The sequence below is a fragment of the Etheostoma spectabile genome, chromosome 20, assembly GCF_008692095.1.
Source record: "Etheostoma spectabile isolate EspeVRDwgs_2016 chromosome 20, UIUC_Espe_1.0, whole genome shotgun sequence".
Classification (NCBI taxonomy): Eukaryota; Metazoa; Chordata; class Actinopteri; order Perciformes; family Percidae; genus Etheostoma; species Etheostoma spectabile.
The window spans coordinates 4,225,450-4,237,920 of record NC_045752.1 but is presented as its reverse complement, the minus strand read 5'-3'; the positions used below and the strand labels follow the sequence as shown (position 1 = coordinate 4,237,920).

The 12,471-nt window shown below is 39.9% G+C and overlaps 1 protein-coding gene across 2 annotated transcripts in view; it reads left to right on the top strand.

Annotated features, from left to right (window-relative positions):
- The window catches only part of gna11b (guanine nucleotide binding protein (G protein), alpha 11b (Gq class)), a 27,660-nt gene extending 15,519 nt beyond the window's left edge, over positions 1-12,141 (top strand). Inside the window, exons 4-7 of one of the 2 annotated variants that reach the window (XM_032501165.1) lie at positions 2,506-2,634; positions 6,307-6,436; positions 6,608-6,761; positions 7,085-12,141. In XM_032501165.1, the coding sequence (XP_032357056.1) occupies positions 2,506-2,634; positions 6,307-6,436; positions 6,608-6,761; positions 7,085-7,275 (604 nt within the window). In that variant the 3' untranslated portion in view covers positions 7,276-12,141. Of the gene's footprint in view, positions 1-2,505; positions 2,635-3,657; positions 3,787-6,306; positions 6,437-6,607; positions 6,762-7,084 lie in introns of both variants that reach the window. The other variant, XM_032501164.1, reaches the window with a different exon arrangement.
- The last annotated feature ends 330 nt before the right edge of the window (positions 12,142-12,471 follow it).

Here is a 12,471-nt window from a genome sequence, read left to right as displayed (position 1 = left end):
TATTGCAGTTGTTTAGATGGTTAGAAGTGGTTGCATTGGCACCCAGATGCAAGTGGCAATTGGGAGAGTCTGGACTTTTCCCGTTGGGCTGGTAGTGTTTTGAGGCTGCCTGGCGTGCGGCCGCTGCCCGGGGACCTGTGCGTCACGTCAGTGTCCACTCTCTCTGTAAAGTAGAGATGAGCAGCGCGGCGTCCGTGGTCTGTGCAGCTACAGGTTTACAAAGGACGTGCTCTGGAGATTAATTGTGACAATGCAGCGATATTCCAAGATGATGATGATGATGATAATGGTAGATTGGTCAGATACCAATTCATTCATGATTTCATTTTCTTGTTGCTTGTCCTTCTTTAATAAAGGACAGTTTGTGTCACTCCTTAATATTTAGGCCTAATGTTTTTTTTATTATAGCTTACTTTGGTGTCATAACCTTCTCAATAAGTCTCGCACTGGACCAATAACGTGGCCTCAAATGTATAGGGTAGTTTGCATTCATCACACCGGGAACACCAATGCTTCTTAATCGTTTTATTTTGGTGCTGTCACTTGTCAGAAGAATAAAAAAACAACATGAACATTTGTTTACATACACATTCATGGCATAAAAAAAGAAACATGAAACTAGCATATTTAAAGCAATTAAAACCGTGTGACTAGTAGGCTAACTAGATATTTTTACATCCTTACACATTCAGTCGGTCCGCTATAGTCTGTTGGGCTTTTTCTCTCCGTTTGATAACAGCCGTATTTCCCTTTCTGCATATTATATGCTTCACCTCCTTGTTACTTTCCATTAGAAGCTGCTGCTCATTGGGTGAAACATATGCCGCATGCGTCGTCTTCATTTCTGCATCAGTAAATCTGTGATCGATACCGTGGTCTATTTAAGAAAGCCGTGAACGTGCACTCATCCCAGCTATCTACACCTGGCTTGACATAGCTTCACCTGTTCATCCTGGCCTGGCAAACATGCAACCGATTAAGCCGCGATGAGCGGATCACACTAAGTCAAGCTGCGCTTTTTCACTTATCCTGGATATCTTTATTCTACTTTCGTGCAACAGGCCCCTGGTCTGATGTTTGTCTAGGATCAAAGAATGGTATTTGCGTGACTGGGACACAATGTGTGAGTGAGTTATGTAATTTATGTCTGTGGTATTGGTTTGGGAACTGATAACAGATTTAACAGTGTTAAACTAACTATTGATTCTTAACAATCTGGAGCTAATCTCTTATTGGATCATTCTTTGTGGATATAATCCTTTTCTATAGCAAAATTCTGCATTTGCAATGGTTTGATTAAGGTAATTTTTCAATACAAAATTCCAACAGTAAATAAAAGTAATTGATGCCTATTAATGAAGAACACTGTCTCAGTTCCCAAAACCTGTCTGTTTCAACTGTACAGTAATGGTTTATGTGGAAAACATTTGTGTGTGTTTGTAGCAACCATATATGCATCCAGGAATTGAACAATGTACTTGTGTCTGTACTTAAATTAATGACCATCAACTTTTGTAAGCATATGGATAATATTAAAAAGGGCAGTTCACCAAATTCAGGAAAAGTAATATAACCTTTTTCCCTCACATTGTGTATGTACAGAAATGTTGCGGTTGACCTTTTTTTCAAATACCTGTTTTAGTTATGTTATGATTACTGAAACTACCAGCATGGCTAGATACCCGCCAATGTAAGATGATAAAAAAAGCTAATTTCTTTTGCCCCTTTAAATGTAGACATAGTTGTTGACAGTTTTTGGAGTAATGATGAAAATTGGGGTGTGTTTAGATGTATTGTTGGTGGCGGTTTGTGTGTGTGTATGTTCTGTGTGTAACTACCTGTGTATAATTCCATTCTGAGTTTTGGAATGTGTACTGGGCAGGGCAGCACATTAGTCTTTTGTCTACACGTGGTATTGGCCAACAAATCTGAAAAATCAGCAGCCTACAATCAACAATTTAATATGTAAAATCTACAAGCCACAGGTATGATAGCCACTTTAGTGCTGTAATTGTTCATTGTCAAAGATGGATGTTTATCAATAGTATATGATTGTTCTAGTGTATGCGTCATGTGAAAGGCCCAGCGAGTCCTGCCTGTCATTTCACCTTGACTTCATTTAATGGTTAAGCTTTGTATTTAATATCTGCATGCCAGTGGTATAAGATGTACGCTCCTAGCCACAGATTTGTAGCCAAATGTGTCCGCTTCCTCTTCTGTGGTTGTGTTTGTTTGCCATAATTACATTGTAATAATATGTGACCCCAGGTTAAATGGCTAAAGGCACTTGATTCGCTTTGTAGTGCCCCCTGGTTGTGGACTTGCTGTATTACAGTTTAATGCTGTTTCAATTCAGCAGGCATGTACATGTAAATGTGCTTGCTGTGGTAAATATGTAAGCTATGTATTTCTTTTTGCATGTGTATGAGTGAGGGAGAGAGATAGAAAGTCCTTTAAATATGTCTTTGTTTCAGTGTTATCCACACTGTTTATGTATATCTCCAGTTACCTTAGCGATATAGACCGTGTGACTACAGAGGGATACGTTCCCACCCAGCAGGATGTGCTGAGGGTCCGTGTTCCCACCACGGGTATTATAGAATACCCGTTTGACCTGGAGAACGTCATCTTCAGGTACCCCCATGGCACCAGGATTGCAGTATCACAGCAGCTATGAGAACAGAAACCTCTGATGTCAGTCAGGATTAACACATTAGTTGAGCAGGGGCTACATTTTTAACAATTGTACACTTAAAAAAAAAAAATGGGTAAAACAAATGGGCCAAAAGTTAGAAAAAATACTTAATGGTACAAGGGTACCATTCCAGTAACCTGTCAGTGTAATTACTAGATAATTGCAAACCTACAAATGCACTCACATTACTACAATGTCATGTTTAAATTGAATGAGCCTGAGGTCTACATTAGATATCTGATAGATATCAGTGGTTTGTGTTCAGAATTGTGCTAATGTTCTGGCTCCAGGATCTAAACTAAGGCCAGACTGAGATGCACTGTAGCGTGTGGGGAGCAGTCACTTAATAACAGATGAAGAAGGATTAGTGATGTCAATGATTCTCCAGGAAGTCGTTATACAATCAGTGAAGCAATTGAGCACAATTTAAAATACAGATTCTACAATTTTTTTTTAAAGTTAAATTTAAAATTGAAATGGCTTTCTTACACACCTTTTTGTGTGGGGTAAAAAAAGTATGGATTATGCTTCCTGCTATCCTTGATATCATACTTGCCCGAACCTTCTTTTTCTAATCCAGTTGCTGCTGCTGCTGAAGTCACTGCTACTATTGTCACTGATGCCACTTCACTGTCTGCAACATAATCCACAAACTACTTGACCTTTCTACAAATTGTCAATTTGGAAGAGAGTAAAGTAAACTCAAAGCTGCAGTTGCGAGCTAATCTCAGAAGTCTTATGGTAGTTTTTGGATAGAGTGTGTTGGTTGACCAGTGACACTGACTAACACCCTTATGTTTTTGAGATATAGCCTTTTTTCCCTGAAGCTTCCTCAACAGGACTGATCCTCACTTCCTGGAATGGCAGGGGGTTGCGGTAATTGCCTGTCACGCTTTATATAACTGTTCTCTGTCTTTTTTTTTTCTCTTTATCTCTCTTTTCCTCAACTGGCCTGTCTGTAGTTATCTTTCCGATCTGGATCGTATTGCAGATTCCAGCTATCTTCCCACTCAACAGGATGTGCTCAGGGTGCGCATCCCCACTACAGGAATCATAGAGTACCCATTCGACTTGCAAAGCATCATTTTCAGGTAGAAAGAGGCCTGTTTTGGCTCAGTCCCTCCTTGTTCATCATTAACCCATACGCTAACTGATGTGTGTTCATCCAAAGCTCCAAGTATACCATGTTTCCCATTCTTATTCATTTAACCCTTCCCTCCAATCATAGAAATGAAAGTCCTTACCATTTTCCGGTCTCCTCCTAGTCCTACACTTTCTTTTACCTCCCGCCACCAACGGCAATTGTACCACACATAACACAATCCTCCTGATGAACACAAAGTCCCACATTCTGGTGCCCGGTCTCTGTAAATGGGTCACCTCCTCTCTTTCTCCTCCTCTCCTCCTTTCCTCTCCGGCTGGCAGAAGAAACGAGGTCGTCCTCTCCGGTGGAGGAATGTTATTTTGGGCAGCAGGTCCTGCAGGGCCTATATTGGCCCTGGGTCTCTGTGGACCACAGTGGACTGGGCCACCACAAGGGGGCACCCTCACATTGTGAATTAGCTTAGATTTGTGCAGCTCTCTCAGAGACCATGTTGCACCTGGTCTTGAGGCATGCACCTGTGTGTCCAGAGGGGCAACAAAGTACAGGAGTTTAGGCATTAAATTGTACCTAATGACCTGACTCCAAATCTTCTTGACCGAAAAGATTTTACTGAATTGGCTGTCATAAATGGAGGCTTAATGAAACTGGGACCTCAACTCCCTGACGAGTGAAGGGTGACCTTGTCAAAGTGAAGCTCAGGGAAACTGAAACCTAATGAGGATTCACACACATCTATCAGTCAGTATTTCTGCCACGATTGCTGTTCATGAATGGCTTTAGCGAATGCCAGCCTGTCTACCTGCGGCCCCATGTGCTGAAGTTAACGTTTTCCTGCCAATTCTTTTTTTATTTTATTTTTTTATACTCTGCCAATTCTTTGTTAGTTGTATTAGTTTGTCTCTTATATTTCCTTAGTCTTCTTGTGATGCAATTCTCAGATTGTAGCTTCTCGTACGGTTACATAAGAGGCGTCCTTCTACCATGAAAAGGATCTCACCATCAGAGGTGCCCCCCTGTATCTTTCATCAACATTTCAACTCTGCCTCCTGTCCTTCGTCTGTACTCTGTACTGTATCTTTTGCTCCTGTGCCCCTCTCCATCTCATTTTTATCGTCCCTTCATTTTATATCCCCCCCCTGTTCCCCCATTTGTCTTCAAGTGTGTTTCAGAACTTTACAAATTGCTTGTGTGTGGTGCTTTATCACACACACCAGGGATGGTTGAGAAAGCTGTCCAGCAGAGAAATGAATGTGTTGTGACCCTTTACTTTCACGTAGCACACCAAGCAACAGAAGTAAAGACTGATCTAGTATCAGGTGTAGTGTCAAATGCCGCTCAATTTATTAATTCGGGGAATAAATTACTTTAAAGAATATACATTTCCTGCATAGGTTGGATGCATGCAACCCAGCAATCTGCTACACAGCTACCTGCGTATTTCAATGCTGCTCGGCAGGTTTTTGGATTTTTCATCAGCTTCTGTCTTCACTATAAAATCCAAAGTAAAACCACACTTGTAATTCTTTTTGTATATTGGTTGAGAATAATTTCATTATGTATACATACATACATACATACATACATACATACATACATACATACATACATACATACACAAATCATGGTCTCATTCATTATTTGTGGCAAAGATTCAAATAATACAAATTAATTAAAAATAATAAAACAAATGTATAGTTTCAGATCTTTCAGTAGAGCTTTTTCTGCTCAGACATTGTGACTGGACTTTTGACAAACACCATTTCCTCAATTTTCAACTGGCATTGATTTAAAAACTGATCCTAGATCTGTCTCAAACAGGACGCTTTCATGATTTGTGGTGGCATGCATGGCTCACCTATTTCACAAGAACAAAAGCATATTCACGCCGAACAATTGTTTCTAGTTTGTGTTAGTTTCTTGCCAAAGATAGAAATTTGCACACGTTTGCTCTGAGACCAGATTTTGTGAATTTTATTGATCCTTTTCTCAAGGTGTTGAATCCATCAGGTGTTTTTTTTTTTTCTCAACAAGTTTGCTTATAATAAAGTTAATAGGGCTGAAGAATCCTGAGATAAATTATAGTAAAAAAAGAAAGATTTTAGTGGGTCCCAGGGTAAGAGGCTATATCTTTTATTTGGGTCAAGTGCTGAAAATGTTTAAGGAAGACGTACACCAGAGAATGTCTTAAGGACTGCTAGAGATAGAACAAATCTGTTCCTGTTTTTATATAGTTATTCTGCTATACACACTTTTAGTTTTTTACAAAGCCGGCCATAATTTGGTCTTTGTAATGTAACTGTCTTGATGGATTCAAAGCCTGATACATAAAAGTACTGTCGTTACAGCCATTCCAAGATATTGAGAATTTGAACTTCTGTCCTGTGTTTAAAAAAAAAAAAAAAAAAGGTGGTCTAGGCCACCAAGAGATATTTGCTAAAGTTGTTTTTTTTCCCCCTTCTTGATTCTTCACCTATTATCCTCCTCTTCATCTTCCTCCTGCCGTCAGGATGGTGGATGTTGGGGGTCAGAGGTCAGAGAGGAGGAAGTGGATTCACTGCTTTGAGAATGTCACCTCCATTATGTTTCTGGTGGCGCTGAGTGAGTACGACCAGGTCCTGGTGGAGTCCGACAACGAGGTAGGTGGAACTAAAAACACCTTGACCATTCATTTAAAAAAAACAAAAAACACACACACTGTTGCTTTAAACGCATGTATTGTCACACACACAAAGCAGTATTAATTAGCTGTATCAACAATTGGAGCTAAACAACATGACTCTTCTCACTGCTCACCTTCTCTGCAACAGAACCGTATGGAGGAGAGCAAAGCTCTGTTCAGGACTATCATTACCTACCCCTGGTTTCAAAACTCCTCCGTCATCCTCTTCCTCAACAAGAAGGACCTGCTCGAGGAGAAGATCTCCTACTCACACTTGGTGGACTATTTCCCAGAGTTTGATGGTGAGATTGTGTGCGTGCGTGCGTGAGAATTTGTTATTCAATGTTCTGAAGATGGTTATATGGCCATAGTCTTTGCAAGAAAAGTAACATTAATGCTACCACTTTTAACCAATCAGTTGTCTGTGAAGTCTATCAATTTTCTCTTCAACCTATAACAAAGGGTGTGTAAGATGGGCACAGAGTGCATGCATTTTAAAGAAGCAGCCACAACCACTCCTCTTTTCTTTTTTAATTACAGTTATATGGTCAATGTATCATTTTTTGTGATCAAATATAATGATATAATCATTGTTTGCATGGGCTTGTCTGTTTCTATTTCCCAGGCCCCCAGAGAGATGCACAGGCAGCGCGAGAGTTCATTCTCAAGATGTTTGTGGACTTAAACCCAGACAGCGACAAGATCATCTACTCTCACTTCACTTGTGCCACGGACACTGAGAACATCCGCTTTGTGTTTGCAGCTGTCAAAGACACCATCCTACAGCTCAATCTCAAAGAGTACAATCTGGTGTGAGGGCCCACGTACGACGCACAGCTCCTCCCCCACCATTGCACAAATGCACACCTCTTTGGGATTGTGCACTCAAGTTCACATGCATTACACAGCACACCATGCACGCACGCACACACATACATACATATATACATCACGGATGACCCTTTTTCCCCAGTACACTACATTCACAAATCCTTCCATCTGCAAACGCCACCCTTCGTCTGTCACCAAAGCTCGCCCTTTTCCTCGGTCGCTCGGCAGCTTGTTGTGTCAGAGTCCCCGCTCCTCCCCCACGCTGCTCTGTGGTTTAGATTTGGCCCCAACTGCTGGCTCTGGCACACAAACCTTTCACACGGACTGTACAGTGACGAGCGTGTGTGTGTGTACGTGTGTACGTGTGTGCGTGTGAGCATTGACTAGCGAGGAGCTGTGTTTTGGTGAATCGCGGCATCAAACCCATTTGGCCCTCTGGAGTAATCCTCAGCAGTGTGAGATCAGATCCTTTCTGAGCTCCTATCTGTGTGGAAGGAAGTAAATACTGTATCTCCTGAAACCAACTCAGAAAGCAGCGAGTGGCATCATGCTTCTTGGGACAGAGGGACTCGGTCCGGAGGTGAGGTCGCACGCTGGACACAAGGGGACCGGCTGAGGATTCTGTCTCCATCTCGCATCTATGAATGTACCCACCAGTGTGAGCATCGCAATCTCAACAAAAAAAATAAATAGAATTATATATTAAGAAGTAGATGAATATGTAAACAGAATTAGGACAAACAGCACGAGAGGGCAAGACATAGCTAATCAAAATCTGTTCATTGCTGAGATTTTTTAAATGTTTTTAATAATAGAAATTTGTTGCTGCGTCTACTTCTATTTAACAAATAACGGCTAAAAGGAACGGTGATAAGAAGTGGTAAGAAAATCTATAAAAACTTTGCTAAACAAAGACCTCTAAAGAAAAGAAGCAACCAGAAATTTACTTGACTTCAGTATCCTTTAAAGATTTCTGTGGGATTTCTTTTTTTTTTTTTTTTTTTTTATAACATATAAGTTAATCACATCACTTCCCTCCGCCAGATGTGTTCTGTATGGATTCACAGGGACAATCTTCCATGCGACGTTCACAGCATCTGGCTCCACTGATACACCCCCACACTCTTATTACAAAACACTAGTAGCGGGTGAGAGGACCCTGCTTGCGATACAGGCTCCTCCTTGATTGGTGGGAGCAGATGTGGAGGGGAGCATGATGTCATCAGTGTTTATCAGCCCACAGAGCACATCTGCAGCTCGGTCTGCAAGTAGCTTATTTAGCAAAGTAAAAGCTGTAAATTAAACACGCCAGCACCCCGGGGTGTAAATGGAATCCATGCGGTAACATCTCTGATGGCGTCACACCTGCGTCACTCAGCCGTCCAATCAGACACACCTCCTGATGGTGACACATCAGGATGTGCTTCTGTTTACTTTAGTGTTTTGTTTTTTGTTTTTTTACTGTATAGTCACTTTGTTTATATAAAGATTGCTTGCTGTTGAGTGGTGAGAGGAAGCGGGGGGGCTATGAACCTTTCACAGAAGACTCACTCTAAAGTCTGCAAATGTTGTTTGTGTATATTCGTTTGTAAATACATATACACAAAACACTCCTGTACAAAAACGCTCTGTGGTACACCATCTTTGGCAAAAAAAAAAAACAGCAAAAAAAAAAAAAGTATCAACTTCTTTCATTAGCATACAGTTTTTTTTCCTATGAATTTATGGTAGTAGTTATGCTGTGATTATGGATTTTGTTAACTTGATTAATAGGACTACACAGAGCTGAGTGGTGTTGAGGAAATGATCGGCAAGGAGCAATAGTCCGAGAAAAGAGGGTCCTCCCAACCGGCCTCATGACTCCGAACTACTGCTACAGCTCTGGCTCCAGAGTAGAGTATACTAACTAGGGCTGGTATAAAATCTTCACAGTATGGTAACGAGATGATTTTAAGAGTAATTAAAGATTTCTTTTTTATTTATCTAATTTATGGACCAGGTTTGAAGGTGTTGATAGTTTGACTGCTTTTGATTCTGTCATGTTGAAGTGCTCCCTTTTCTCATGGCGGAGCCTACTTGAGTCTGAACGGCTGTAAAAAAAAAAAAAAAAAAGAAAATAACAAAAAAACAAATTTCTGGTATAGTAAGGACTTTATCTCTGCGTTCTATTTCTTATTGAGACATTTCCAGTTGTTCTTCTCCATCACATCTCCATCCATGATAATAGTGTTTTTTAGGAGCCCTCACATTTGTTTGATTTTAAAAAGAAAAAAAGAAACTTGTATTTTCTCTTGATTTATAGACGCAGCGCTGTAATGCAAACCTAGAAAAAGTGTACAGTACCAACGTAGGTGGACTTTTTTTATCAGTGATTGAAGACCCACGCGGTCCATGCTTGCTATTTGTAATTTTAACACAACACGTCGGTTTTTGCATTGTTAATTTCCAGTTTTTTGAGGCTTGCTTTTATAGTGCCAGTGAAGTGCAGAAATACTTTTTTGGTCTTTGACCTTTTCTACAGGTGACTTATCCTTCATCCTCATTAAGGGCTATCACAGTGCATCAGTGTGGACTGTGTGGAGTGGAGTACAGGACCATAGTGAACCAAGTCATCCACTACTAATCCTTGTTTATGAATGGAGATTACTTGCAGTTTGCGCTATAACAAGTATAGGCAGGGTGTTATTGCAAACATACGGTGTATGTGTAGAGAGTTTACCAACACTAATCAGTTTTCTTTGTGTATCTGGCCCATTTAGTGGATTAAGTGGACCCAGTATCTGGCTCTTCAACCTTTTTACTACAACTTTTTTGTTTGCATCGGTATCACAGTGGTACCTGTAATACCTCATGCAGTATAGAAACACTTTTCACTAAAGACACTACTACCAGGACAAGTATTGCATGTTTCCCCCAAGTATTTGACTTAATGACCATGCTTGTGACTTTGCATGTTTTAGCCCATTAACTACAAATTGCATACTTTATTGATGACCATTTCTCCAGTTACTAAATTGATTTACTATGTTGCTATTGGCTTTCGTACGTGCAAGTAAGGTTTGAAAATTAACTTTAAACTTGATTTTGAGAGAGAATCCATACCACAGTTGACATTTTTTATTTTTTTTTGTCAAGCTGCATTAATGTGCGATAGTGGATTAAAACTCTTGTTGCAATCAAAGAAGCTCTGATCAACTAAGGAATGCACCAATCAAAATGTTATTGTCCTGATACAGAGTACCGATCCAATACTAGTGCTCCATGTTTTTGGAAATATATTATTTTTAAAGTTTAAAAAAACACTGAGCCAGAATTACTGACAAATAAACTATCGGCTGCGTCTGGCCGGCCTCAATCGCTGGATTGGTCCAGCATATCTGATCAGCTGCTGAAAAAATAGAGAATCAGTTTAAAAAAAATGGGAAGCAGTGATGTAAAGTTTTAAGTTAATGGGGCTAAAATACATATGTTTTTCAAAACGCCAGTGTGGTCCTTAAATGCCGTTTTGGTCTGCTGAAAATGACGGTAACCTTTAGCATTAGAAAGCAGACCACCAACCGTTAGACCGTCATAAAAAGGACGCCAGTATTTAAGTGGAACGATATACCAATATGTGGATACCCAAGTATTTATCAGTAGTTGTGTTAAGATTTACTGTGTGTTGAGTGCAGCTCACTTTAATGGTGATGAACCATGTTGTATTTTTAAACTTGACACTACAACTCTGGCACATGGTGAAGGGCTGACTGGCTGTTAGTGTGGGTTTGGTAGTGTGTTAGCAGCCCAGTGTTGCACAGTGTGCTTTTGACACATTTTATCTCAACATATGTGAGCTGGAGAGAAGGAAGGCGAGTCTGTATGAAACTTAAATCTCCTTCTTATTCTTTCATTCTTGTCTGTTTTGAGCAATGACCAGTGGAAAGACTAGATTGGTTTTTCACTACAACACTCTTATTTATTGCCTTTCATTGCCTTGAATAATGAAAGATGGTGTTGCCGGTCCATATATGGTTTCAGAGCATTCTGACTTCTTTTTTTGTGTGTGTGATTTTCCTTCCTTTTGGGCGTTTTTAGAGTAAGTGGAATCAAACTTATCTTTTGGACATCAGTATGGAGTCAGAGCATATTCATAATGTAAATCTTCCCTTTTTGTTTCCCATTTCTTGTATGAAAACATTACCAGAACTCTATTATTTAGGACCACTTGATTTATTTGTCCTCCACTCCAATGAAACCTGAAGGTCAATTGTGTAGTGGGGTATAAAATGCTGTTTTCTTTATTTTGTATGTAAACCAAATGTAAATGATGTAATATACTGAGTGTGCCAACCCCACTCTCTCTAGAGCCAGGCTCTCTTTAAGTGCCAACGCTGTGGTCATCATCAAAGGACCACCACCTGAGATGCCGCCCGCCCCCGCCCCCGTCACCCCCCTTTTTAAATAAAACACACCAGAGACTAAAAGGATAGATGATTAAGTACACACAAAGACTTTATTCTGTATTTAAGATTGAAGATTCAAAAGATAATCTGCTGTTTTTTTGTTTTTTTTAAGGAACTGTAATTATAATTGCATGTGCTGTTTATTTTGTGTTTGAAGTGAGGGCTTTGATGTATTCATTGAAGCAGAGCCCTCGATGAAGGGGGTTCAATCAGTTGGTTATTATCGATAATTGATTTAAATAACTCTTGCCATATTTTTTTATGTGTTTTCATGTGTTTGTTTCAACCACTGTTGCCTGATCCTCATTCAAACATGAACATGACTTACGATCATCGCCGCCTTCTAAGAGAGAAACATAATGACAAGGTATCTGTTTTAAATTGAAATAAATTTGTTCCTATACTTGCTCATGGTGTTTGTGTGTTGAGTGGTTTTCATGGCTTTTGTATGTTTTAAGTTGTAGCTATAGAAGTCTGAGGTTATTAATATCAGAAATGGGTACCAGGTATTGTGATTGTATTGAAGTTTCACATTTAACAAAACTCCATTTCTAAAAGAAGCATATGGTTTTCTTGTTTGCTCCTGTGTGGCCACCTCTATTGGTTTCTTTGATTTCACGTGCTTGATTTAGCAGATATTTCAGTGTTTGGTCGTCCTTCTATAGCTACATTTTTAAGGCTATAGGTAGGACCGTGTCCAGATTATCCTGACTTCTGAGATACGGTGTATATACTTTTT